The 27,729-nt window shown below is 57.2% G+C and overlaps 3 protein-coding genes across 7 annotated transcripts in view; all 3 read left to right on the top strand.

Annotated features, from left to right (window-relative positions):
• The window catches only part of AKT2 (AKT serine/threonine kinase 2), a 50,945-nt gene extending 36,704 nt beyond the window's left edge, over positions 1-14,241 (top strand). For 4 of the 5 annotated variants that reach the window (XM_086689789.1, XM_086689793.1, XM_086689790.1 and 1 more), the window contains 10 exons: positions 4,541-4,694; positions 5,108-5,239; positions 6,705-6,770; positions 7,778-7,846; positions 8,665-8,787; positions 10,245-10,373; positions 10,600-10,814; positions 11,291-11,378; positions 11,481-11,583; positions 12,585-14,241. In XM_086689789.1, the coding sequence (XP_086545915.1) occupies positions 4,541-4,694; positions 5,108-5,239; positions 6,705-6,770; positions 7,778-7,846; positions 8,665-8,787; positions 10,245-10,373; positions 10,600-10,814; positions 11,291-11,378; positions 11,481-11,583; positions 12,585-12,664 (1,159 nt within the window). In that variant the 3' untranslated portion in view covers positions 12,665-14,241. The remainder of the gene's footprint in view (positions 1-4,540; positions 4,695-5,107; positions 5,240-6,704; positions 6,771-7,777; positions 7,847-8,664; positions 8,788-10,244; positions 10,374-10,599; positions 10,815-11,290; positions 11,379-11,480; positions 11,584-12,584) is intronic. The other variant, XM_086689792.1, reaches the window with a different exon arrangement.
• A 4,925-nt stretch (positions 14,242-19,166) lies between these two features.
• CCNP (cyclin P) lies at positions 19,167-23,112 on the top strand. Its single transcript, XM_086688644.1, has 7 exons — positions 19,167-19,223; positions 19,364-19,564; positions 20,784-20,873; positions 20,951-21,106; positions 21,641-21,799; positions 21,876-22,027; positions 22,875-23,112. The coding sequence occupies exons 1-7, from the start codon at positions 19,167-19,169 to the stop codon at positions 23,038-23,040; spliced, it is 981 nt and encodes a 326-aa protein (XP_086544770.1). The 3' UTR covers positions 23,041-23,112.
• Positions 23,113-25,420: 2,308 nt separating this feature from the next.
• On the top strand, positions 25,421-27,726 carry TTC9B (tetratricopeptide repeat domain 9B). Its single transcript, XM_086689802.1, has 3 exons — positions 25,421-25,876; positions 26,425-26,607; positions 27,515-27,726. Exons 1-3 carry the CDS (start codon positions 25,462-25,464, stop codon positions 27,628-27,630), a joined length of 714 nt encoding a protein of 237 aa, XP_086545928.1. The 5' UTR covers positions 25,421-25,461; the 3' UTR covers positions 27,631-27,726.
• Positions 27,727-27,729: the final 3 nt, after the last annotated feature.

Genomic DNA, 27,729 nt, shown 5'->3' with positions numbered 1-27,729 from the left:
CTCCTGGCTGTGTGACCCCCACAAGTGACTCCACCGCTCTGTGCCTCGGTTTCCGCATCAGAAATGCCCGCCCCCCCCTCCGGTGTTCTTGATGAGTATGGAATGAGCTGGTGTCTGTGGAGCTTTTATTTTTTTCATCGTGTCTCTGGGGAAAGGGGGTCAGTTTCCCTGGGGGCTCTCCTTTGAGGAGTGGAAGCACGGCGGCCCCAGCTGTGGGTGGCAGCTCCCCTCTGCCCCAGACACCATGTTGCAAACCCTTAAGGAGTATCCTGGATGGAGGCCCTTGCTTTTTCTCTGGAATTCTGTGCCGCAACCTTGCAGTCTTGGCCCAGTTGGAACGGGATTGGGGGCTTGTCCGGTAGCAGGAGAGCCCCAGTTACCCCTGAAGAACCTCCTACATCTCTGGGGGTTCCTTGGCTCCCTGTGGGGCTGGACGGTGTGAGCCAGGGTGGATGGGACAGGCCTCCCCCGGCGTCTTTGACACCTTCCTTGGGGCCGGCACTTCTGTGTGCTGTGCCCTGTGCGCAGCAGCTCACCCGCGCCTCAGCGTGCCTGGTCTCCCGAGGAGGGAGGGGTGAGCTCGCCCTGGTGGCGGAGCGGCTGTTCGAGCCCCGGCTTGTGCTGCTCTGAGGCCCGTGCTCCTCGCCACCAGCTGTGCAGCCCAGAGAGGCTCCTTCCAGCTGCCTCTGGTGCTCCCTGCCGGGGATGTGTCATTTCTTTACCCGGCTTCTGTCGATGGACTGTGTTCTCCCCCCTTACGAACAGAGATGATGGCACACTCTGCATCTTTGTCTTTACCTTGCCTTTTGGTTTTGTTTTTTTAAAGAGAGATAGCGAGTGGGGGAGGGACGGGAACAGAGAGAGAGAGAGAGAAGGGAGAATATGAATCTTAAGTAGGCTCCACGCTCAGCGAGCAGCCCAACTTGGGGCTTGACCCCACGACCCTGGGACCATGACCTGAGCCAAAATCAAGAGTCGGTGGTTCAACCAACTGAGCCACCCAGGTGCCCCTTTAACTTGCTTTACTCATGTGACAGTCCCTCAAGATCTCTGTACGTGAGCTATATATGTATTTTTTTCTTTTTAATATATTTAGTGTGTCTCTTAGGAGATTGGTGATTTGTTTTTTTCAATCCATGGTCTTACACCATAAGTCAACATTTAAAAACTTCTAAGAGGACAGTCGTGATCTGATAAAGCAGATCGTGGGATGTGCCCCCCACCCACTGCCCCATTTCTTTGGAAAAGAGAAATATTAATGTGGGGATAGGGATTTACACTGTAATTTGTTCCAGAGAGGTCATGGGTTAAAACAAGTTGAGAAATGGCAGCCTGAGACATTGGCTCAGAGAGGGAAGAAGCCAGTGTTGCTCTGCGTGCGTGTGCATCAGGGCTCCATGTGCCCCGGGTCTGGGGTCACTTGAACTTCGGCTGCCTTGCTCACTCATTCCCCAGATACCACCTGAGTACCCACCCACGTCCAAACAGACGAGATCCCTGCCTTCATGGGACTGACGAACATGGGCTATGGGGCCCCCGGGCTCGGCCTCGGGAGGGCCAGTGTGCCAGCCCTTAATGTTTGTGCTGGCAACATTCACACCTCTGCCTTCTGAAGCATAATCTCCTGTGAGCAAGGCCATGTTGAGACTCCGAGCTTCCAGGTGTGAACTGGTACCTCTGGGCTTGGTGATGACTCGGTTCAGACCAGGTCGTGGATCAAGCGAGAACAGCCCTGCCCTTCGGCTCTCGAAGGTCACGGGCCCTCTGTGATTCCAGCTACCAGGCTCAGAGCACCGACTTGTGTTTTTCCTGAATTTTGTTTTTTAAATCTGTGCCTCCGTTTCCCTATCTGTAATGCACAAGGAAGGGTGAGTGGCCTGGGAGTGTTCGTAATCGGGGGACAGTGGAATCAGACTCTTCCTTGCCCCTGACTCCCAGCTCCCCTCCCTGGAGGCAGCCAGGGCCCTGCGTCGGCGTCCTGCCAGAGGTGTTCGTGCCGGTGTGCATACACGTGTCTGTGCGTCAATCCCTCTTTTCTACCTCTTCCACACTGTTCTTTTTTTTTTAAGTTTATTTTTATTTTATTTTGAGAGAGGGAGAGGGAGGGAGGGAGGGAGGGAGAGAGAGAGAGAGAGAGAGAGAGAGAGATCAAGCGGGGAAGGGGCAGAGAGAGGGAGACAGAATGCCAAACAGGCTCTGCGCTGTCAGCACAGAGCCCAACAAGGAGCTCGAACTCATGAACCATGAGATCATGACCTGAGCCGAAGTCAAGAGTCGGACACCCAACGGACTGAGCCACCCAGGCGCCCCTCCGCACTGTTCTGCACCTTCTTTTTTTCCGTTAAGGTATCTCCGGTCACCCCAAGCCCACACATGGATCTGCCTCCTCCTTCCTGGGAGCTACAGGGGGTCTCCTTGCATAGATGTTTCATGTGCGTTCTCTGCAGCTCCCAACGGCTGGCCAGCTGGCGAGCACAGTACTGCTGCCACCCTCCATTCGGTCCCAGGTGCCGTCACCCAGAGACCCACTGGGTCTTTATAGAATACCAAGCAAAAGCAGTGCCCACCTAAATTGAGATAGGCCACCGACTAAGATGCACCCGGATTCCAGCAGCGTCAGAACCTAGGGACATTGGTGCCACAGGACTGGTGGACTGTAGTCGCTGGGGGCTGTCAGTATGTGAGGAAGCAGAGACTGAGTGCAGCCCAGCAAGGTGGTTCCAACTTCTCAGGCCACTTGCACTCTGCGTGACACTGGCCAGCGGCCTCGGTGCCTCGGGTGTGCAGGAACAGTTTCACCTGCTGCCTGGGGCTGGGGGTGATTCTGGAAGATGTGTGGCTGACTGGCTGATCTCACTGAGGCTTATCTAAAACTTTTTTTTCTTTTTTTTTTTTAATGTTTTTTTAATGTTTTATTTATTTTTGGGACAGAGACAGAGCATGAGCAGGGGAGGGGCAGAGAGAGAGCGAGACACAGAATCCGAAGAAGGCTCCAGGCTCTGAGCTGTCAGCATAGAGCCCGACGCGGGCCTCGAACTCACAAACCGTGAGATCATGACCTGAGCCAAAGTCAGACGCTTAACCGACTGAGCCACCCAGGAGCCCCTAAAAATTTTTTTTTCAGTTTATTGATTTATCTTGAGAGAGAGCAAGAGCGCACACAAGCAGGGGAGGGGCAGAGAGAAGGAGAGACAGAACCCCGAACAGGCTCCGCGCCATCAGCTCAGACAGAGCCCAATGCGGGGCTCAAACTCACAAACTGTGAGATCATGACCCAAGCCCAGATCAAGAGTTGGACACTTAAGCGACTGCGCCACCCAGGCGTCCTGCATTGAGGCTTATTAAATTGCTGTAATTTGGGAGGTTGCCTGTTTGTGCTTTTTGAATTTTCTCATTCTTTGTGAACATTATGTTTTTCTCCCTGTTCATGTGTCTGTTTTGTAGACATAAGCAAAATCCATAGGGGGTTCAACTTATATTGGGTCGAACCGCCTGAAATTGTGTGGTGGGTTCAGAAATGGGAGGGGTACGGAAATGTATCTTTCAGCCTCCTGGTTTCTTTTTTGTGGTCTCTGGTCATTTTTACTTTTTTTCCCTAGATATATTTTCCCTTTCTAGAGACAGAAAGTAGGTATCAAAAGAAGGTTATTTCTGAACAAATTCTAAATCATGAGTGACAGAAATAGTTACTCTCAAACCAAGCTCCCTTTTGCTGGGACCTGCTTCCCGGTCCGCAACCTTCTGTTCTGCGTCCCTGCCCCACCAGGAACCTCTGTCCCTGCGCCCTCCTGGCAGACAACCCCCTCCAGGGATCTTGCCTTATGAGATCTTCAGCTTTCTTTGGCCGATGAATTCTTCCTCTTACTCCTGGTTTGCTTTTACAAAACATTGTGCTTGAGGTTGTTCTGGAGGAATCCCTAGGAGCACTGTCTCTCTCTTATCCCAGGCTCAGGGTGGTGGTTCATTTTCAAGGCGGCTGTGAAGAAAGGTGGTCTCCTTCTTTGGTCATTTAATTGCTGCCTGACTTCAAGTGGTGCTCGGGCCAGGCCACTCCTGGGACATAGATGGTCTCTGTCCTTATTCCGTTCTTGCCCTCTCTTACCCTCTGCAGCCAGAAAATCTGTAAAATTGCAGTCCTTTTCCATCGGCTTCCCTTGGCTCAGACAGATCTCGTCAGAAATTTCCAGGGCTTTTGGCGCGCCTTGGGTGGCTCAGTCGATTGAGCATCCGACTTCAACTCCGGTCATGATCTCGCAGTTTGTGATTTCGAGCCCCGTGTCAGGCTCTGTGCTGACAGTTCGGAGCCTGGAGCCTGCTTCGGATTCTGTGTCTCCCTCTCTCTGCCCCTTCCCTGCTCGTGCTCTCTCTCTTGTTTCTCAGAAATGAATAAACGTTAAAAATAAAAAAATAAAAAGTAAAAAAAAGAAAGAAAGAAATTTCCAGGACGTTTCATTATTTGCTCCCACTGGACAGGTAGGGGCTCAGTCGTTCCTGCCCGGGCTCCCAGGATTCACAGCTCTTTGGATGTGTCCCCACACAGGGAGGAGTGGATGCGGGCCATTCAGATGGTCGCCAACAGCCTTAAGCAGCGGGGCCCAGGTGAGGACCCCATGGACTATAAGTGTGGCTCCCCCAGTGACCCTTCTGCGGCCGAGGAGATGGAAGTGGCAGTTAGCAAGGCTCGGGCCAAGGTGGTAAGTGCTGGGGGGCCGGTGGCCAGGCTGTGAGTACCCCTCCCCGCACAACACTGGCCCTGCCTCCCCTGGTTTCCACACGGTGTGTGCAAAAGCGTAGCCGGGGATGTGTCCTGACTGCCCTGTGGGATGGGCATACATGGGTGCACTTGGGGTGAGGGGCAGCCACATCACGGGAGGTTGTGAAGACCTGTCTGCCCCCACATCCAAACCTCCCGGGGCCCCCTGCCTGGGAGAGCCAGGCTGAAGGCCACTTCAGAGCAAATAGTCACTGCCCAGAGCCTCCCTTCCTGCTCCCGCCAGAGCGTTTTGGCAACAGCGTCCTTCGATGTTTCCTTTCTCTTTGTTAAAATGTCTTCCCGTGGGCCACGTGCCAAGCACCGACTGCCCCACTCTCTCTCCCTCCTGGGCAGACCATGAATGACTTCGACTATCTCAAACTTCTGGGCAAGGGCACCTTTGGCAAAGTGATTCTGGTGCGGGAGAAAGCCAGCGGCCGCTACTACGCCATGAAGATCCTGCGGAAGGAAGTTATCATTGCCAAGGTGGGCGCTCCCGGGGCTACTTCTGGCTGGGCTCTGTGGTGGGGAGTGCGCACTGGGCAGCACGCTCGCCTGTGCCTTTGGGGAGCCTGAGGCCCACCCCACCCCACCTTCTGGGCACCTGGAGGACTAAGGTGGGGAGTGTGACAGGGCTTCACCCCGCAGGCGTCATCAGGGCCTGCAGGCAGGTCTTTGGGGCATGAAGGGCTTGTGGGGAGGCCCTGAGGGTCGGGGCTTGGCTCAGGGCCTCTCACTAGGAGGCTGGGCCAGAATGGAATTCTCTTCTTTTTTTTTTTCCTTCTTTAAATAAGTTTTTAAAATGGAAAATTCCTGACATGCACAAAATGTTTAAAAGAAAAATAAATACTGTGGACTCCCATGTAGCCAGCATCCAGCTTCCACAATTGTCAACATTTGGCCCATCTTGTTTTATTAGCTCTGCCCTCCTTTTTGTTCTGGAGTATCTTAAAGGCATGTTCTAGATGTCATATGGTTTCACCCAGAGATACTTAGGTGTGTGTCTTTAACAGATGAAGATCATAAAGACTATAATGGAACAACAATCCCACCCCAGCAAAACGAACAGCCCCCTATGTGCCTGGTCCAAGGCAGGCTTCCACAGCCTCGGCACTGTTGGCATTTGGGGCCAGATCATTCTCTGCTGTGGGGCTGTCCTGTGTACTGTAGGATGAGTCGCCACACCCTGGCCTTCACCCCTAAGGCCAGTAGCACCCCCCCCCCCCCACAGTTGTGACAATCAAAAATGTCTTTAGACATTATTATCAAGTGTTCCCTAGGGACAGACTCACCAACCCCTGCCCCGGGAAGAGCCAGTGTCTGGGAACTGCAGGCAGGTCAGGATTTTTAGCAGCTCGGGTGACTGCTGTGTGTTTAGAAACCAAACTTGAGCCCATGTTAGAGTGGCCCCAGGGGGCCTGTAAAGCCGCTGCTGGGCCCACCCCCAAGTGTCTGGGAGGGGCCTGAGAATCTGCATTTCCCCAAGTTCCTAGGCGACAGGCTGCCAGCCGCTATGGGGACCACACATTTGCCGCGGGTGGAATCCTGATTAGATCCACTTCCCTTTTTCAGCAAGAACATTTATACGCGGGGATTCCCACTGCCTGTGGCGTCACCTCAGGAGTCTTACAATGCCTGCTTGTCCCTCCTTAGGGGTGTTAATTTTAACATTGGCAGTCTGTCACCTCCATAAAGTCCCCAGCGGCTTCTCACCTCATAGCTTTGAGATTGAGCCACTGATTGATTGGCCTTGTCTGGGGCCATCGTTTGCCTGTGGCCGGAGGATGGTAACATTCCACTCCCGCCATGCCATTCGGTGTGTGTTTAGGACTAGAACTGCGTTTCACCAAAGCATTGCTCCCCCCTCCCTTAGGTTGGGCCGGGGGTCGGTGGGGGGGGGGGGGCAGGTGTGGTGTTGCCCCCCAGCCCCTCACGCAGCCTCTGTCTGCAGGATGAAGTTGCCCACACGGTCACCGAGAGCCGGGTCCTCCAGAACACCAGGCACCCATTCCTCACTGTGAGTGGTACTTCCCTCTCAGGCGGGGCCTGGCCTCTGCATGCGCCATGTGGGAAAAGAGTCCAACCCTGCCGCCATGAAGCACGGACTTCGTGTCAGCCAGGTGGCCAGGGCTGGGTGTTGTTGCGCTCCCCCAAATGACCCGAATCAAACCTCGGGGGTGGCACCTTCTTCACAGATGGTGGCTTCGTGGCTTCAGCCAACTGATGATCCCACATTACAAGATGGTTCCGGGAGAGCATGGCTACTCTATGAGTTAGAGGCATTTAGCCCAGCTGGTCGAAGTGGGAACGTTATTTTTTTGTTTCTGTTTTTAAATGTAATTCTAGAAGGACATGAATTCTGGTGCTGCTTGTCAGCTTAGTCTGAGGAGACGCCTTTTTGGGCTACAGGCTCCCATCAAGGCCAGCAGCCATCAGTTAAATGGATCACGTATAGGATGGCTTATGGGATGGGTCATTTCTTTAGCTCAGCTGTTGTCCAGTGTCCTAGTAAACCATGACACTGTTCATACTTTTACAAGGTACTTTGATGTAGAAGACAGAGAATAGTTAGACTTGTCATGAGCAGAGGGGTCACTCGGGGGTTCTCTAAGGAACTTTCTGTTGGGCTTCTTAGAGCATAGTTTGAGAACTGCCGTTTACTGGCACATCATTTGTCCATCCTGTCTTTGGGGTTGGCTCCCAAGCCACTGCCTGCTTCCAGCCAGCAGACCTACAACCTGACTGTGGAGAAGAGGGGTAAAATGGCCCTGGTTGCTCAGAACTGGGTATCTCCCTGGCCGCACCTCTCAGAAGCTTAGCTGAAGGCTGAGGACGGCCTCCTTCAGCCCAGTAACCGTTTCCCTGCCCTCAGAGCCACAAGCTCGCTCACACACCCCAAAAGGGGAAGCTGATGTTTGAGCCCCGGCTGCCAGGGTGGGGAGCGTGCCTGCAGAGTCCGCAGAGAGCCTGCCTTCTTCCCACTCCCACCCTGGCCGCCTTCCTGCCCCCCACCCCCCTCCCCAGGCACTGAAGTATGCCTTCCAGACCCACGACCGCCTGTGCTTCGTGATGGAATACGCCAACGGTGGTGAGGTGAGCATAGCCCACGTCAGTGTTCCCACATCTCCTTCCCAGGTATCGTGGGAGGCAGAGGGCAATTGTAGAGGGGGCGGAGGGGGCCTGGCTGGACGTCCCCTCATTCTCGAGGCAGGCGTCACCATCTCCATTTCGCAGGCAAGGAAACTAAAGCTCAGGTTAAGCAGCTTGGCCCAAGTTCACACGGCTAGTGAGTCAGTGGGCAGGGGGCACACGCAGGCCCAGAGAGGCCTGGAGAGGCTGTGGGAAGGGGGGCGGCCAAACAGCAAAGGGCGTCCTTAACGGCTGCCAAGAAAGTGTGTGCGGGGCAGGGCCTGCCAGCGCTCCGCCTTCCCCCGTGTTCTGACGGGAAGAGTCCGCCACTCGTTGTGACTGGGTTGCTCAGGCCTGGGCTGCCACCTGCCCCTCAGCCCCCACACCCTGCTTTCTGCGTGTGGCGTCACTCACCGGCTCCGCGTTGTTGGCTTCATCTGTCCCACTGGTCCGCAGCTTATTGTCACTTGCTCGTGACTTGTGTTCCTCTGCTTTCTTGCTTACCCCCCTCCCTCCCTCATCTGTCCCCTCATGCTGTCCCCACTTAACTCTCCCCTTGGCATCTCCTGGCTGTCCTTCGTTCTTCATGCCTCACTCCGTTTACTCACGTGAGTTTTTCCCTGCTCACTGTCTCTCGCTTGGTTCTTCTTGCCGTCACTTGCAGGTTCATGGAGTAGGTGTCACCGTGTCACTGGGCTTGGTGTTGGGGGCCAAGGGGCAGGGTCCTATTTCTTGCTCCTCTGGGCCGATATCTGACTTTTTGCTCCTTCCTCCGCTGGCAGCTGTTTTTCCACCTGTCCCGGGAACGAGTCTTCACGGAGGAGCGAGCCCGCTTCTATGGTGCAGAGATCGTCTCTGCCCTTGAGTATTTGCATTCGCGGGACGTGGTGTACCGCGACATCAAGGTGAGTGTGCGGTTGCCTCCTGGCCTGTGGCACCTGTGGGGCTCGCACCGGGGAGGCTGGGCCTGTGCCCTCAGGCCCACACTTCCCCCTCCAGGGAGGCTCTGACTTGTGGGTGTTCCCGAGTCCACTCACCCTCTGGCCTAGGCCCCGGCTGGCTGTCCCACACTAAGGTCCCGCAGGCCTCTCTGAGCCTCTGGTGGACACACCCCTCTGTGCGGGGAATGGGGAGGGGTGGGGGGTGGAGGTAATATCAGTACAAGCACCGCAGGAGATAGTTTGGCCGAATCCACCAAAGCCAAGTGGACACGTCCCTGTGAGCCAGCCGTTTTGCCCCAGGTTTATGCACGGTGGGAACCGAGCACTGATGCGCGCACACTGCCGGCAGCGCTGTTCACGCTCGCCCCGAGCTGGAAGCCAGCCGGGTGTCCGCTGTCGGAGAACGGCTAGAACGCACTGCGGTGGCGCCCCGCGGCCAGGCTTTGCACAGCAGTCACTGAGTGAACCGCAGCCCTGCAGCCGTGCCGAGCTCACGGGCTCACGTTGAGGGGAAGCCAGGACAGACTGTACAAACCTATGTTATTTATTTATTTTTTATTTTTTTATCATTTTTTCTACATTTATTTATTATTGAGAGACAGAGAGACACAGAGCATGAGCAGGGGTGGGGCAGAGAGAGGGGGAGACACAGAATCCGAAGCAGGCTCCAGGCTCCGAGCCGTCGACACAGAGCCCAACGCGGGGCTCGAACTCACGGACCGCGAGATCATGACCTGAGCCGAAGTCGGACGCTTAACCGACTGAGCCACCCAGGAGCCCCAGATCTGTGTTGTTTAAACATACAGTGCGTACGTAGGTGGGGAAACTAAAGAAAAGCAAAGGAGTAAAGTTCTTCCTCAGCTGAGGGGATGGTTAATAACAGGCAAGGGGCCCCTAGAGGGTTCTAGGGGTCTTGGTAAAATTCTCCCTTAGCCTGGTAGAGGTTACACAGAAGCCCACCAAATTGCCCATTTCTGTCAAGTTTGGTTAAAAGTCGAGGAAGAGGGGCGCCTGGCTGGCTCAGTCGGTAGAACATGTGACTCTTGATCTTGGGGTGGTGGGTTTAAGCCCCACATTGGGTGTGGAGCCTACTGAAAAGAAGTGGAGGAAGAAAGCTGGCATTGCTCAGAGAGTTGGGACGCTGCAGCCCACGCTGTGGGGAGCCGGTGGGCAGAGCCCGACTCCCATCTCTCTCTGCCTGGCTTTTTTCCAGCTGCCCTTGGGGGCTGGCCTCCCTCTGAGCCTCACGGGCTTGACTTTGTGCTAGGGGTGTGCGCGGTGCCCGGCCTGGAGCCTCTGGCACGACAGCTACCACCCCAGGCCACAGCTGTCCGCAGGAATGGCCAGGGCGTGTGGGGTTCAGGAGCGGTGGTGGGAAACCCTGGGAAGACGCGTCCCTGATACGTTGACTTTTCCTACAGCTGGAAAACCTCATGCTGGACAAAGATGGCCACATCAAGATCACTGACTTCGGACTGTGCAAAGAGGGCATCAGTGACGGGGCTACCATGAAAACCTTCTGTGGGACACCCGAGTACCTGGCACCCGAGGTGCCTGAGGCTGGAGGTCCCGGGGGCGTGCGAGGCCAAGGGAGGAGAGGCCCTCGGACCCGTGTGGTTTCCCCAGCGCAGACCCTGTGAGGGCCGTGCTGCGATTCCTTAGATGGCCCTCCGTGGCCACAGGCAGCGCCATGTCCCTCCGTGGGTCCCTCTCAGCCCCGCTGCCCGGCAGGCGTGTGCCCGGCCCCTCACCGCCCCTCCCCGCTCACCTGCTCAGGTGCTGGAGGACAACGACTACGGCCGCGCGGTGGACTGGTGGGGGCTGGGCGTGGTCATGTACGAGATGATGTGCGGCCGCCTGCCCTTCTACAACCAGGACCACGAGCGCCTCTTCGAGCTCATCCTCATGGAGGAGATCCGTTTCCCACGCACACTGAGCCCTGAGGCCAAGTCCCTGCTTGCTGGGCTGCTTAAGAAGGACCCCAAGCAGAGGTGAGGGCTGGAGTCTGTCCCGCCCGGCCCTGTGCTACCTGTTGCGCTGTCCCCTCGCTCGGAGGGGGCCAAGTCCACAGGCGCACGCCTGTGTGTCATCCCCACGGCGCCTCCACTAGTCCCCGCAGCTTGGGCCCTGGGGGGGACTCGCTTGGGGCCAGGCCGTCCTTCGCGCCCTGCCCGCACTGCCTCGTTCTTTGGGCGTGCTGAGGGTCACGGCAGCCCTGAGCCTGGCCGAGGGTGGCCGAGGCCACCCTCTCGGCTCCTGTTCTGGACTCGGAGTCCTGGGTCGGGATCCCCCGGGGCTGTGACCCAGGGCTGAGAGCCCCTTCCCTGAGCCATGGTTTCCTCCTGTGTGGAATGGTGGTCTGTGGCCAGAACAGAATCACTAGAGGTTGCTCAGGGCCTGCGCTGAAGGCCCGTCTCCCAGAAGCCGCTGGCCCGGGAGGCGGGTACTCATGGCCATCTCTGCCCAGGCTCGGCGGGGGGCCCAGCGATGCCAGGGAGGTCATGGAGCACAGGTTCTTCCTCAGCGTCAACTGGCAGGACGTGGTGCAGAAGAAGGTGAGCCCCACGCCCACCCGTTCCTGCAGTGCCCCTCAAGGGTGATCTTGGCCAAGGCCTCCCATCCCCTGGGTCCTGAGTCTGGGTTCCTTCCCTCCGCAGCTCCTGCCACCCTTCAAACCTCAGGTCACCTCTGAGGTTGACACAAGGTACTTTGACGATGAGTTCACCGCCCAGTCCATTACAATCACACCCCCGGACCGCTGTGAGTGTCTGAGGCCCTCCCCCCGTGGGCCCGGCTGGGTATGGAGGGGTGGGGTCTGCCCTTGACCCAGTTCCGGGGAGGAAGCTCGTAGGCCCCCTCCCCGTGTCTGGGCAGTTTGCCAGCGGTTGGCCCGAAGGGCTTTTGGCTGTTGGTCTGTGCACCTTTACGCCCGGTGAGGGTCGCCAGGAGCCATTGGCCATGGCACATTCCAGAGCTCAGCAGGGAGGGGTCTGGGCAGGAGACACAGGAAGTTGTCACTGCTGGGATGGCACATTCATAATTGTCTTCCCAAATTGCCCACGTCTCTGGGGCTGGATTGGTTCGTTGATTCTCACCCACCCAGTGCTGGGCTGTGCTGGGGACAGCAGTGACTGAGACGGCCCTGGGCCCTGCCTTGAGGGAGCTTCAGGCCTGGTGGGGTGACAGCCCAGAGTGGTCAGGTCGAGGGTGTAGAAGCCCAGGGACTGGGGAAACCCAGAGGAAATGCCTGACCTGGCCTGCGAGTCAGCGGGGTGCTTCTTGGGGGGTGGGGGGGCCGGGCAGCTGAGCCAAGTTCCTGGCGGAAGGAATGACACTCGGGAATGAGAGTCCAGGATGGAGTGTTGCAGAAGCTGGGGTAGAGGGGGTATGGGGCCAGAGTAAGAGGATCTTGGGGGCCGTTGGAAGGAGTGGGAACTTGCCTCATGGGGAGCGACGGAGAGGTTTTGTGCAGGAGGGGGACAGGGTTGCCTCCGGGCCCCCCGAAGCCCCTCTGGCTGTGCGTGGGGGCTGGTCGGCGGGGGCGGCAGCGGGGCGGGGGCCAAGGGTCTAGGCTAGACCAGAGTGTGGCGCCGGAGGGGAGGGTCCCACCGATGGCCCACCGGCTGGGGGTTCCCGCCACCTGCACCCCTTCCTGAGGCTGGGCCCCCGTGGCCCCCTTGCCCGCTCCCGGGGGTGTGGTCGGGGTGCCGGGCCATCTGCAGGCCCGTTCTCCCCGATCCACCTCCCACTGCCCCCCACAGATGACAGCCTGGGCTCCCTCGAACTGGACCAGCGGACCCACTTCCCCCAGTTCTCCTACTCAGCCAGCATCCGCGAGTGAGCAGAGCCGTCTGCTGCCACCACCGCCGCGGGACACGCACGGCTGCCATCACCGCCCGGGGGCTTTTCTCTTGTTTTTAAACTTTTTATTTTTGCCTTTTTTGTTTGCATCCCCATCTCTCACCTGCTCACCCCCATTTCCAGTTTTTTCTTCAGCCCTCTGCCAAACTCACCTCAGCGGTCCCAGCGGCCCTGCCTCCAGGATCCTGTCCTGTCCTCACCTCTGTGCTCAGACCAGGCTTTGGGAGACTCTCCGCTGGAGGGATTCCGGTTTTTAATCAACACGAGCCCCAGGGAGGGGCGAAGCGTGGGGCTGTGGGTCCTGCCTGAATTTCTGGCCAGACGCCTGCAGGCAGTCTGCCTCTGTCAGAGGTCGCCTTCTCGTGGGACACCTCAGGGGACACCTTGTGGGACATGATGCCTCGCGGACAGTGCCCCGGTGCTGCCTTCCGTGCCCTGCTGTTAGGCTCAGAGCGGCCTGGCTCGGGCAGCCCAGCCCCTCATCCCACAGGGGCAGAAAAGCAATAATGTCTAGGGACAGGCTGGGGCCTTTGGAAGGTGCGGGATTGGGGGTCCAGGGCTCCCTCGTGTGGTTGGGGGATGGGCACTGCCTCCTTGCTCCGCCTTCCCCAGCCTCCCAAGCTGCTCTCCTGACCCTGTGGATGAGGCAGGAGGAACATTTGGGGACTGGCCTCCCCGCCACCCAGTCCTGTGCCTTACCAGGGCTTCCTTCCAGCTGGCCTTAACTCCCGCTGCACCCCGGGCCCAGCCCCAGCTCTTTCCAAGGATGGGGGCTGGGATCACCCCCTTCTTTCCGCCTGGGGCGGAGGGGTGCCAGCCCCGGCTGTTACACATCTCGCACCAAGACAGTATTGGGCCCCGTGGACTGGGGTCGAAGAGGGGGTGGGGTGGGGGGGGTCTCTGGTACGTACTGGGGTGGGGGCCTCTGAGAAGGGGAGGCTCCAGGGCCCCTTTCTACCCCCCCACCTCTGGGCCCCACGTTCTGCAGCCTTAAGGTGAACATGTGTCAGTGCTATGGGCACGGGGGTACGTGCCTCAGACTATGTGTGTTTGTGGATGTCCCTCTGCATCCCGGACGTGGATGCACACGGGCGTGTGTGTGTGTGTGTGTGTGCATGCGTGCGTACATGTGTGTTGGGTATGTGTGCGTGAGGGCAAGCGTGTCTCGGCCTTGAGTGTGTGGTGTGTGTGGGCTTGGGCCCTGTCCCCGGGCCTGAGCATTTCATCCCCTGAGGGAGGGGTGCTGGCCCAGCAGGAGGACCACACCTGGGATCCATTTGCTGCCCGCTCTCCCTCCCATCCCCCCCCACCACCCAACATCTCTCGGTGTGTGGAATTTAGTTGTGGTTTTGATCTCCCTGCCCCACCTCCTGTACTAGGTAGTTCCGAGAGAGACATCCTAGGGTGGGGTGAGGGTTGGTTTGGGTGGGTGGGGGGTCTTTTTCCTTTCTGTGTGCGTATGTCCTTTATCTGACAATTCTCTGTCCTCCCCACTGGCCTTCCCCCTTCCTCCCATTTGTACGGTACAAGCAATAAAGACACTCGTTTCAGACCGGGGCCCACCGCCCTGGGCCGTTACTTGCCTGCGGAGCCTGGCCCCACTGACCTGCCCCTAGGACCCGTCTGCCGTGCCGGGGCCTGGCCATCTGGAGCTGTGTCCTCTCGGGCGGCAGGGCGCGGGCGGGTGGCTGGGCCTTCGTGTGGGTGCCGCTGTGGGTGGGAGCCGCTGAGGACTTTGGGAAGCTGCCCGGGCCTGGGCTGTGACTCCGGCGGGCAGAGGCCATTCCCGGTCTTCAGAAGCTGCCTGGGCTAAAAGGGGGGGGGGGGGGGGAGGCATGGGGGGGTGGTTGGCTCGCTCTGAAAGGGGAGGGCGTGCGAGGCGCCCCTGAGCCCTGGGAGTGCAGGTGTGGGAGTGGATGCCCTTCACGTGACCCTGGAGTCCCAGGGCCGGGCATCGCATGCAGTCCCCTTCTCCCCCATTTATGCCAAACCAGGGAGCCTTGAGGCCCCCCGATTCCAACACAGAATCCTTGGCGTATGCGTGGGAGTCGAGATGGATGCCTCTGGTTTGGTCACAGCCCTCCCCCAGCTCTGGGACCCTCTGAGAGCTTGTCCCCTTTACCTGTGGTTCCCGAGTTTGAACCGCCCTTCCCGCACCTTGGGACCAGGGCTGCCCTGGCACAGATGAATTTGGTGTCCGATTTCGCCAGGCGTTAGGGCTGCTTCGCACGCGTGGAGTCCTTGAGATCTTGAGTGAGGGCAGCAGAGAAAAGTCAGGGCCAGTTTAGACTCGGGAAGGCGTGGCCGTTTCTTACTTCACGTGGACTTTATTATTTATTTAATCACAAAAGCATGTGCTGGTGGTCTTGAGACCAGCAGCAGTAGAAGCTTCTAAAGGAGAGCCTTCTACTTTTCCCTCCAGTCAAGGCCCCGGAGGCAGCCGGTGCCACTTCCTTCTCTCGTCATCTCCCCGCCCCACTCCAAGGAAATCCTGAGCCTACCTCAGTCCGATAGATCGCCTCGCAGTCCCTGGTCCCTGGTCCCCGGCTCTGGGCCCACAGGCTCGCGAACACTTCCCTCGGGCGAACATAGATTCCCCAGATGTAGTGGTGCTTCCTTCTGTAGAACTTTTTCCCAAAGGGAGTTTCAGGTGGAAGAGTTTTAATAATAAAATTTTGCCAATTGGAAAATTTTAATTTTGAGTGGATTACTTTGTCTTTTGTCATGTATGTGTGTGAGAGTGAATAATGCAAGCAACACCGAAGTACGAGGAAGAAAAAGTGAAAATCCACGCAGATCCCAGGCCCTGCATGCCCTTCCTGGCGTTCTCGTTGGCACCATAAAAAGGCTCTTTCCCTTTGGTGTTGTGTTGTCCCAGTGAATAATGCCAAGTCCCCGGGCTACACCTGCCACGTTTTCCCAACGCTCCTGCCGACACATGTACGTTACTAGGGTGGGCTGGTCCCTGGTGAAATGAGAGTCTCCCTCTGCATTTTGGGGACCTTGCTTCATGAGGCTCCTCTCACGAGGCGGGTATGCCTCACCCGATCCAGACCCCCCTAGTTGACAATTTACTCGGTCTCCAGATGTTTTGCTGCTACTGACAGTGCTGTAATAAACCTTAAGGATCCATGTTTCTGGCACTTTTGTGGCCCACATTCCAGGGTGGCTGTATTTTAACACGTGTCCGATAATTTTCCAGAAAATGTGTGGTGATTTACAGATTTTTAACTTTATTTTGTAAGTAACTGCAGGCTCATAGAAGAACACTTTCAGAAATAGTACTAAAATGATTCTAGGCCTGGGGTGCCTCATAGTGCCCCAAAGTAAGGGCTTGCTCAAACCCCAGAAAAGCAGGGGCGCCCGGGTGACTCAGTCGGTTAAGCGTCTGACTCTTCTTTGGTTTTGGCTCAGGTCGTGACTTCAAAGTTCGTGAGTTCGAGCCCCAAATCGGGCTCTGGGCTGACAGCGAGGAGCCTGCTTGGAATTCTCTCTCCTTCTGTCTCTGCCCCTCCCCCCCTCACGCTGTCTCTGTCTCTCTCAAATAAATAAAAAACCTGCAAAGCAGAGCCTTACTGATAGGGGTATGTGAAGGCATACAGGAGCGGATGGACAGTGCTCCCACTGGGCAAAGTTGAAAGTACTTTGAGCAACAAAAATAGCACAGTCCTGGGTTACACCCAGAGTCACAATAAACAAGTTGGCATGGAGCTAAATGGTAAATGGTGCAAACAGACACGTGTACAGAATTCCAGGTCATTTCTGTAGAATTTCTGTAAGTACCGTGCCTTCAAGGAGGGGGAGCATAGCCCCCATTCCTTATGTGTGGGCTGCAAAGTGACTTCCTTCCGAAGTGGATGGTATAGAAGGGGGGGGGGAGCAACTTCTCAGTGGAGAAACCTGACAAACACTGTATCAGCCAGGTGATCAAGGTCAGCATCAACAGGGTATCTCATGTTGGCAGGAAGTGCTCTTGATGAGGATGGTATCCCTATTGGTTCATGGTTGTGACAAACGTACTACACTAAGATGTTGAGGGAAAACTAGGTGTGGGCTGTTAAGGGGAACTCTTCTATCTTTGCAACTTCCCATAAATGTACTTCAAAATTTTATTTATTTATGGGGTGCCTGGGTGTCTCAGTTGTTGAGCGTCTGACTTCAGCTCAGGTCATGATCTCACAGTTGGTGGGTTCGAGCCGTGCATCAGGCTCTGTGCTGATGGCTCAGAGCCTGGAGCCTGCTTGGAATTTTGTGTCTCCCTCTTTCTCTTCCTAGCTCATGCTCCCTCCCTCCCTCCCTCCCTCCCTCCCTCTCTCTCTCTCTCTCTGTCAAAAATAAACATTAAAAAAAAAAGTACAGGGGCACAGTTGGTTAAGTGTCTGACTTTTTTTTTTTTTTTTAATGTTTTTATTTTTGAAGGAGAGAGAGAGCATGGGCGAGGGAGGAGCAGAGAGAGAGGGAGACCGAATCCGAAGGAGGCTCCAGGCTCTGAGCTGTCAGCACAGAGCCCGACGCAGGGCTCGAACTCACGAGCTGTGAGATCATGATCTGAGCCGAAGTGGGACGCTTAACCGACTGAGCCACCCAGGTGCTCCCAAGTGTCCGACTCTTGATCTCAGCTTAGGTCTTGCTAGATCTCAAGTATTGAGAGTTCAGACCCCGTGTTGGGCTCCCACACTGGACATGAAGCCTACTCAAAAAAAAAAAAAAAAAAGTGCAAGGAGTTCTCATCTACCCTTCATGCAGGTTCCTGTGACATTTTATGATTATTCCCTCCTTCTTCCCCTTCATATTTACATATCCGCCCTAAAACAAGAACATTCTCTTACATGACCACAGTTCAATTATCAAGGTCAGGAAGTTAATATTGAAACAACCCTCTTCTCTCAGATCTTTATCAGATTTGACCAGTGGTCACAGCAAAATAAAAATGACCTGGCTAACGACTGCCATGTTGCGTTCAGTTGCGGGGGCACTTTACAGAATGTCCCCCACTGAGAGTTTGTTGCCTGATGTTTCCTCACGGTTCTATTCAAGCTACCTTTGACAGGGATTTTCAGAAATGATGTGCCCTTCTCGGTGCACCTTCTCGAGAGGCACATGAGATTCTGTCCCATGACTGAAGGTGGGGTCTGTCACATCTCTCTGCTGTAAAGTTACTACATGCCCTTTGTAGTTAGTGTCTTGTGTAGAGATACTCTGAAAATGTAAATACCTAGATTTTGTCCAAGTGTTCAGGCAAAGGGAACGACATGCACAAAGGCCCTGGGGCAGGCGGGTGCCTGGTGTGTTTGGGGAACATGAAGAGGCTGGGGGGGGGGGTGCGTCAAAGGGAATAGAGGGGGATGGGGAAGGAAATGAGGTTAGAGAGGTAACAGTGGGCCGAAGGGGTCTTGTGGCCAAGGTATGGAGTTTGGGTTTTATTGTAAGTCTGACAGGAAGCTGTTAGTTCAGCATCTCACAATCCTCTCTCTGCTCATTTTTCCAGGATTTCTGCCCTTCCAGTGCCTGAAAATAGCAATCCCTTTCCTGCCTCAGTGCCTTTGCTCATGCTGTTTCCACCACTTGGAATATTCCGGTCCTCCACGCACCCCACCTTTGCATTCCCGGCTCATCTTTCGGGTTTCACTCCAACATCACCTCATCAGGTCCTTGCAAGCCACTGTTTGTAAATTATATCCAGCCTGTTCACTTACTCATCCAACAACTATTTCTTGAGGACCTGCCACGCGCCAAACCCTGTTCTAGGCACTGGGAATACAGCAATCAAAACAAAACAAAACAAAACAGAAGGCAAGCCTTGCACTCATGGGGTTCACATCCTAGTCAGGAGAGAGTAACTAAGATGAGGCAGTAAGTGCTCACGAGAGAACAAGTGTGAAGAACGGAGATAGGAAATTCTCAGGATGGCGTTTTTCACAGAGGAGGTAACATCTGAGTAAACACCTTAAATGAGGGATCTGAGGGAAGCGCATTTCAGGCAAGGGCAACAGCGAGTGAAGGTGCTGGGGTAGGAGCGTGCCTCCTGTGGGTGAGAACGAGCCAGGAGGCCGGTGTGGCAGGAGACATGAGGGGGGTGGGGAGGTTGGGAGCCGAGCTCCAAGGTGCGTGGGGCTGGTGGGGAGGATAATATAGGACCTCATGGACTTTCCCATTGAGATGGGAGACACGGTGGAGTTGTGAACAGAGGCAGGGTGGGATCTGACTTGGGCGTGCACCGGATCCCTTCTGGCTGAATGGGGCTGACAGACTACAGGGGATGGGGACCGGGGAGCAGCGAGGAGGCGGCTGCGCCAGCCCAGACTGACCACTTACACGTTTGGAAACAATCCCTACTTTGCAGCTGAGGAAAGGGAGCCTCGGAGGGGCTGTTCCCGATCACATAGTTAGTAGCAGGAAGAGGATTTGACTCCAGCTGCCTGACCTTAGGTTTGGAGGGGCGTTCGCCATTGCCTCTGCACCTGCCCGGGTGCTCGGCACGCATGCGTGCAGGCACGTTTAAAGGGCCCGCCACAGGTCCTCAGCTCCAGCGGGAAGAGGTGGGCGCTGGGCTCGGATCTCGACGCCAGCCTGGAGGATGCTGGTGAGAGGCAGCAGTTAGGGTCACCACCCCCCCCCCACTCCGCGTCCCGGGCCTGTCTCCGGGGCGCTGACTCCAGACCCCTCCTCTCTCCTGCAGAGTCCCGCTGCCTCGCCCGACCCCGAGCCTCCGAGCGTCCCGGTCCCCGACAGCAACCGCGAGGGCGCGAGCGTGTCTCCAGGACGCCAGGAGCGGCGGCCCCCGGGGCCCTGCGTGCCGCCCGGGCTGGCGGAGGCGCTGAGCGCGCTGGGACTGGCGGGAGAGCGCGAGTACGCTGGGGACATCTTCGCCGAAGTCATGGTGAGCGCGGCCCGGACGGCAGCAGAGGGGTGCGGGTTTGACGAGGCTCAGACTGGCCCACTCCACGAGCCTTCCGGAACGCCCGGCGGCCTGCAGCCCCTCCTTTGCTAGTGCACAGCCCCTCCCGCGTGTCTCTGACATGTATTCGCTTACAAACACTTAGCGGTTTCTTACCAAATGTTTTTGAGCATATTCCCGGCCCTGGGGATGCTGTCATGAACAACATAGTCTGCTGTCATTGTGGACAGCCAAGCCGATGTAGGCAGTCATTGCAGAAAGGCCCCCGAGACCAAAGCGCAGGCTCGGTAAGTCCGCAGATACCTGTGCAAGATAGGCACTGTCGGGAGAAACACCGCAGGGATGAATTTATTCAAGAAGCATCTTGTGAGTTGTCTCTCCCCAGCCAGGGACTCTTTTAGGAACTGTGATCCAGAGAGAAATCCCTGCCCTTGTGGTGCCAGCAGGCTAGGGAGGCAAACAGACAAAACACACAAGGAAACAGCAGGTTATCTCCAGACTGAAAATACCGAGAGGGAGTGCAATGGGTGTAGGGAGAATTCTGTGTAGGAAAGCTGAGCTGAGGTTTGAAGGGCTGAGGAATCGACAATGCAGGGAGCTGGGGAAGGATCGTGCAAATGCCCTGGGGTGGGAATGAGCTTGGCATAGTTTAGGGCTAGAGAAGGCTGATGTAGCTGGAGTGTGGGTTGTGAGGGGAGACAAAGGAAGAGGTGGTGGTGTTGGCACTGGGGGGAGGGGGGTCAGAGGTGGGAAGGGGGGCCAGTGCCTGAGAGTCAGAAAGCAGTTAGGGTTTTCTCCTGAGGGTCCTGGCAGCCATGAAAGGGTTTTAAGCTGGAGAGTTCCTTGGCCAGTTTTGTATTTTAGAAAGACCCTTGGGGGGAGGATCTGAGAATGAGTGGAGGGCTGGTGACCACTAGTGGTCTGGAAACCCAGGGGTTGATGCTTAGGAGGACCCGTGGCCATGAGGGCTACAGACTGGAGAGGTGGATAGGGAGGCGTCCGGAACAAAGTCCAAGGCTCTAATGGGGACAAGGAATAGAGGCACATTTGGAGAAGACTGGAGGCCGGTTTTGGGGGTGGGGGGCGGGGCACTCACGCTTCCTCCAGTCGGTGCGAGGAGGCTGCTGCACTTAGGGCTGGAGCTCAGGCGAGAAGCCGAAGCACAGGTGTGGAGAGTGAGGCTGTCCCTGCCCAACCCCAGGTGTGCCACGCGCTGCCCCGGAGGGCCCTGCCCCGCGCTGTGACCCCGGAGATGCGCGCGCTCGTGGTGGACTGGCTGATCCAGGTGCACGTACGTATCCGGGAGGGGGCAGGGCTGGGCCGGCGTCGCAGCCTAGATCCCCGGTGGTCACTCACGCCCCTCCCCAGGAGTACCTGGGCCTGGCGGGGGACACGCTCTACCTGGCGGTGCACCTGCTCGATTCCTACCTGCGCGCCGGCAGAGTGCGCCTCCATCGCCTGCAGCTGCTGGGCGTGGCCTGCCTGTTCGTGGCCTGCAAAATGGAGGAATGCGTGCTTCCCGAGGTACTTCCGGAGTGGGGCTTGGGAGGGTGGAAGCCTCTCTCGCCTCGTCACAGATGAAACACCTACCGTGTGCCGAGCTAGCGCTTTACTCACTCTTGGAATCCCAGCATATCTGTATGAGGTCAGGGCTACCACGGTGTCCCTTTACCGGAGGAGGAGACTGAGGCCCAGGGAAGGACATTTTGCCCCAAACAGGTGGGATTTGGAGTCAGTCTTGAACAACAGTCGTTGTGGCCCTTGAGTAGTTCGAGCCGGTGCCTTATCAGAGCTGCCTGGTGAAGTAGAGAGGACTATTTCCGTTTTATAGACGAGGAAACGGAGCCTCAGAGTTTCAGTGATGTCCTTGTCACACAGTAAGACTCGAACCCAGGTCTGATTCTGAAGCCTGTGCTCTCCATGGCTTCCAGACAACAAATCAATGGCCCCACTTTACAGACTAGGAAATCGAGGTCCAGAATGGAGACTGAAGCGCTGCAGGGCAGGGGTCCAAGACTCCCCCACGTCTTCTCCCCACCCCACCCCCTCACCCCGCAGTGTGCCTCCCTCTGCCTCCTGGGCGCTGGCTCCTTCTCGCGGGCCGAGCTCCTGCGCGCAGAGCGCCGCATCCTGAGCCGCTTGGATTTCCGGCTGCACCACCCGGGCCCGCTACTCTGCCTCGGGCTCCTCGCCGCGCTGGCCGGGAGCAGCCCCCAGGTGCGGGGCAAGGGGGGCAGGGGCGTGGCTTGTACGGGGGTAGGGGCGTGGCCTCATCTCCCCGGGGCTTTGGCAGGTGACGCTCTTTGCCACCTATTTTCTGGAGCTGTCTCTGCTGGAGGCCGAGGCAGCGGGATGGGAGCCGGGTCGGCGCGCAGCTGCGGCGCTGAGCCTGGCGCATCGCTTGCTCGACGGGGCGGGCTCCGGCCTGGAGCCGGCGCTTTACAGGTATGGCTCCAGGGACCTACATTCCTGGTCAGTCTTTATTTTTTTACTTAAAAAAAAATTTTTTTTAATGTTTATTTTTGAGAGAGAGACAGAATGCGAGTGGGTTGGGTCAGAGAGAGAGGGAGGCACAGAATCCGAAGCAGGCTCCAGGCTCCAAGCTGCCAGCACAGACCCTGACGCGGGGCTCAAACTCACAAGCTGACCTGATCATGACCTGAGCTGAAGTCGGACGCTCAGACGACCGAGGCACCCAGGCGCCCCTTCCCGGTCACAGTCTTTACCGTCTCAGAGAATGAGAGACCTTGGAGCCAGGGGAGGGGGTGCACCCAGACTTGATTTTTCTGGATGTGAGAAAATGGTGTGCCTGTCTAGGCTGGGGGTGTCCGAGAATGAGGTGTTTGTCTAGATTTGGGGACTCTTAACCTTGCCCCAGGGTGGGAGATAGAGCATCTTCCTGGCCTCGGAAGATCCTAACTGCGTCCCAAGGTTGAGAATGAGAGGTCGGCCAACCTCGAGTCCCCCAGCTGCCCCTCTGGCCGCAAACGGGGTGTCCAGAGGGGCGCCCCCCCACCTCTCTATTAACCATTTAACTGGATGCCAGGGTGAGTCCTCTTTTCGCCCAGCCCGTCCCTCTCCCCCCAACCCTCCGGGGTAGAGCTGGAGGTCTGTCCACCTTCAGCCCCCCTCCTGCTCTCCACTGGCCTCGTCCTGCGGGGGAGAATCGGGGGTCTGCCCGTCCTCGGCGCCCTCCAGGCCAACCTCCCGAGACCCCCTGATTGGTCCGAGGACAGGTCGTCTTCACCGCTGCCCCTACCCCCGCCTCAGTTTCTCCGTCTCCCCGCCGCAGTCCCGCGGAGCTGCGCCCGCTCGAGCCGTGCATGGCCCGCGCCGCGCTCCGAGGCCCCGCGCCCGGCCGCGCAGCCACCTTCCTCAAGTACGCGCGGCCCCAGCTCCAGGGCACCAGCCTCGCCGCCGCCCGCTTGCTCCGCCGCCCCCAGCCCGGGCTTCCCTGAGTCTGGACACCCCATCAAAAAAAGACTCTCCTTGTTTATCCTTCTCCCAGTTCAATAAAAGAGGTTTTTTTTTTTTTTTTATTCTGAGCGCTCTCTGTCCTCGTTGGTCGAATTCCGACCCCTCTCTCGCTTTTGATTGGTCACTTTCCGGGCCTCTCATTTTTCTGATTGGATGATCTTTACCAAGTCTCTTAATGGCGGCTGGGAGATACGAGGCGAATTCTGGACCTCTCCGCCAGGGGGCACTGGCGGCCTTCCGCAAGCGCGGCTCCGCGACCTAAAACTAGCATCCCAAGTGTAACCGCCTACTGGAGATAAATGGACAGAGACGCTGCAATCTGAATGGCTCTTGGTCTCAGGCTGAGAAGAAACTGGGAGGGATGGGGGCTGTGGGAAGCTGAGAACACCTGCCCCAGCCATAAGGAATGCTACCTCGATGTTGCCAGATTTTCAGATTTTGTTCAAGTGTAGCTGAACATCTACGGTTCCATAAGTATCTCTACGTTTATAAGTTAGCAACAAATTCACTATTTTTTAGTGGTTGGACAAGCCCAACACATCACATAATATGCTGGCCTGTGAGAGTCATCAGTCTGGGGGTAGTATGGGTCTTTGATAGCAAGTGTTCTATAAATAGGATCTGATTTACTTAACCCCTGAAGTGCCACAGTGTCAATGGGTATATTTATAGCACTGGCCTCATAGAGGTGTGATGAGAATGTGAGTTAATAAGTACATAGAACTTTAGGACAGTGCCTGACGGTAGGTGTTATGGAAATTGTTAGCACTACATCCTAGCAGGACTGTGAGATAGGTATGCTTGTCCCTTGTTTCTGCCGAGCCCCTGGCACCTAGCTATTTAGTAGGTGCTCAGAAAATATTTAAGCGCTGAGTTCAGGTTTGGACCTATAGGGTGGGACCTGCCCTGTGGCCTCCAGAAAGAGGATGTGCGGTGGCAGGGTGAGGGGAGAATGGAAATATAAGCTTGGTGCTTGGAGCTGAGGCCCAAACCAGGGTCTTGCAGGTGTGGGGGAGGGTGGGAATATATACAGTACCCGAAATTATTCATTCACTCATTCATTCAACAACTATACGTGGGTGCTGACTCGGGGCCAGGCTCTTGACTGAGCCAGCCAGGTGCCCCTGGGGCCAGGCTGTTAAGATCATACACCTCACAGTCTCATGGGTGATAAGAAACAGGGGTTGTTAATTGCCCATTCCTGTGCCAGGCCCTGCGCCAAGTGCTTTACCTACATAACATAATTCAGTCCCTACAACTACTCTGAAATACACTCACGTAGTATCCCCAGGTCACACAGGAGGAAGGCAGGGTGGAGGAGGATCAAGGAGCTTGGCCAAGGTCCCACCACCAAGTGAGCAGCTAAGGAGAGTGGAAGATCAACCATCCCGCTCACCTGTTCACCCTGTTTTTCTCTCAAAAGCCTCTCACATGCTTCCTTCTCTGTGCATTATTGTGCCGCTCACTCCGGGCTGTCCCTTGTCTGCTTTCCCACTGTGTCTCCTCCCCAGACAGTGAACTCAGGACAAGAAGCAGATCTCTTTGGTTCGTAGAGTGATCCCCTCCTCCAGGAAGCCTTCACTCACCGCCTCAGTCTAGGGCAGGCACCTCCCTCCTCTGGACCCTGACAACCTGTTGTGTCTCCCCCATCCAGGGCTCGACCCCCTGCCTGTGTCTCCCTATCCCACCCTGGCCACTTTGTCTGAGCTTCCCAGGTGGGCCCACTCTGGGCTGTCACTGTCGGGTCACTGGTCTGTCTCCCCACGGACTAGGGGCTCAGAGAGAGTAGGGTCCAAGGCTCTCTCAGTAGCTGCTCTTTCCCGGCATCACCCAGACCAGAACTGGTCACAGAAAATATATCAGTGAGTATTTGTTGCATAGATGAACAAATGGGTTTCCAAGCTGCTATCATTGTCTTATGTTACTGACGAGGATATAGAGTCCCAGGTAATTTGGGTGATGTGTCCAAGTGCTACAACTAGTGAGAAAATAAGCAGGGAATTGACTCTGGGCAGCCTGAGTCCATAACCTGTGTTCTTATCCAAATATGGGAAATGACTAGGGGTCTGAAAACCAGCTTTCCAACGAGGTTGATCTCTTCCTGCTCTTTCCCCAAGACTTGTCTTTTCCTTCTAGAAAGCTTTGGGAGCTTTGGGCATGGGGGAGGAGAGCAGGCAGGAGGGTGGGAGGTAAGGGGAGTGGGAACAAGGGAGAGGCCGGCTGAAGCACTAGGGCTGGGGCTGATTTGGAGGATAGAATGGGAAAGTCCTGAGGGGGTTCTCTAGACCCATAGGGGGCAGGCGGAGTCGACTGCCGGAGGTGCGGGGGCGGAGAAAGGGTGGGGACCGGCCCCGCGGGGGGCGATGCGGTAGCTGCAGCGGCGGCCGCAGGAGTTTCCCACAATGCAGCGCGGCGCGCTGTCCCCGGTGCTGATGCTCAGCGCTGCCCCGGAGCCTCCGCCGCGCCCGCCTCCCGCCCTCTCCCCGCCGGGCCCGGGCCCCCGCCATGGCTCGGCTCGGCCCAGCCCTGCCCCAGAGCCGTCGGGAGGCCTGGGCGCGGCGCTCGACAGCAGCCTGCGGGCCGCCGTGGCGTTCAAGGCGGAGGGCCAGCGCTGCTACCGAGAGAAGAAGTTCCGGGAAGCCATCGGCAAGTATCACCGGGCACTGCTGCAGCTGAAGGCGGCGCAGGGAGCCCGCCCTGGAGGTCTGCCCGCCCCCGCCCCCGGGCCCGCCAGCAGCCCGGGGCCAGCCCGCCTCAGCGAGGAGCAGCGGCGCCTGGTGGAGAACACGGAGGTGGAATGTTATGACTCTCTCACGGGTACGGGGCCGTCGGGGGACGCATACGGGAGAGGAGGAGGGAGTGACGGGCAATCATGAAGCCTTGAGCGGGGGACTGGAGGCTTGAATGAAACAGACCTGGGGTCTGTGAAGGGAGACCCCAGAATTTATCAAGGAGAGGGGTTGGGGACGTAGGGGAACACAGGGATGGAAGGGCTGGGAGGCAAGAAATGGGCTCTGGGCTGTCACCTGCGAACCTCAGATGAGAAAATCTTACCCTGGATTACCGACTCAAGGCCCCACCCCTCACCTGAGATTGTGTTTAGTACTCTCCCCTGCAGAAACTTCCCAGCTAATTGCCCGGGAGCGCTTGTCTGTTTTCGCGCCCTCTAGCGGCGGCGCAGAACGATTCTATCCCAATTGGTCAGAAGATTGGCGGCCCCGGTGGCCTGAGCAGTCCCTCAGGCCCGGCTCAGCCAAGGGAAAGGGCTGGTTCTTCCTGCAGCCTGAAGGCCAGGCTCCTAGCAGCCAGATGAGCTCTGGGGGTGCCGTCAGGCTCTGTGAGCACCGGTTCCGGTGTCCCCGCAGCCTGCCTGCTGCAGTCGGAGCTGGTGAACTATGAGCGGGTGCGCGAGTACTGTCTCAAGGTCCTGGAGAAGCAGCAGGGCAACTTCAAGGCCACCTACCGCGCTGGCATTGCCTTCTACCACCTGGGCGACTATGCACGCGCGCTGCGCTACCTGCAGGAGGCCCGCAGCCGGGAGCCCACAGGTGAGGGTGGACAAAGCAGGGAAAGGGGCTGGAGCAGAGGAAACAAGGGAACAAGGGAGGATCAGAGCCGAGCTGCTTCAAGGGAGTGCTGTGCCTCCTCCCCAGCATTCACCTCTCCATCCACCTACTCCTTACCCACCCACGCAGGCGCTCACCCCCCATTCACTCACCCATGTTCCTCTGACATCCACCCAACCACCTCCCATCGGTTCAGTCACTGACTCATCCTCAGCCTCCCACTCACCTACTCAGCCACTCCCTATCCACTCACCCCCCCCACTCATTCATCCGCTCACGAACCCAACTCACTCACCTCTTCACCCGGGCGCTTCACCCACCCGCTACTTGTTCAGCACTTGCAGGGAGGCAGACCCCAGGGTGGGCAATGACAAGACGTTTGCAGGGGCGGGGGTGGGAGGGGCAGGTTTGGCCCAGTTGGAGGCTTGTTGCTTGCCCTCTGGGACATCACAGGGTGCACGTGTGTGTGTGTGTGTGTGTGTGTGTGTGTGTGTGGGCGGGGGGGGAGGGGCGCGGTGCAGAGACAATAGTCTCGTATTGAGAGCCAATGAAAAGGGCGCACAACAGGTACAGGACACAGGGCTGTGGGGGCAGAGGCAAGACTGGTTTTCCTGGTGAGAGGTTTAGAGAGAACAGGCTTCTTGCAGATGTTACGGGAGGCTGGCAGGGGCGGGGAGGGAGTACGACAGAAGTCTGTGAGCAGAGGCATTCCTGGCAGAGGGCACAGCAAAAGAAATGCCCCCGTTCTGCCTGTTGTGGCTGGGGTTTTGGGGTGAAGGCTTTGGCAACAGTAGCTGTGCTTGGGGGTGGAGGGCACTGAAGGCTGGGGACCATGAGGTGCGAGCTGCCCCGGGACACCCAGATGATGCCGTGCCCGCCTCCCCTGCAGACACCAATGTCCTGCGCTACATCCAGCTGACCCAGCTGAAGATGAACCGTCGCAGCCTCCAGCGGGAAGACAGTGGGGCCGGGGCTGGGCCAGGGAATCGGGATGTCATAGGCTAAGGCCAACCTGGGGGACCGTCGCTACCCCCACTCCCACCTCACCATGTAACTTCCCCTGACTCACGTGTTTGCTGGTAAAGCACTTGTCACTGGTGACTG

This window comes from Puma concolor, chromosome E2 (genome assembly GCF_028749965.1).
Source record: "Puma concolor isolate L17-30 chromosome E2, mPumCon1.1.hap2, whole genome shotgun sequence".
Lineage (NCBI taxonomy): Eukaryota > Metazoa > Chordata > Mammalia > Carnivora > Felidae > Puma > Puma concolor.
Note: the sequence above shows the minus strand (reverse complement) of the source record. Positions and strands in the feature narration are given on the sequence as shown.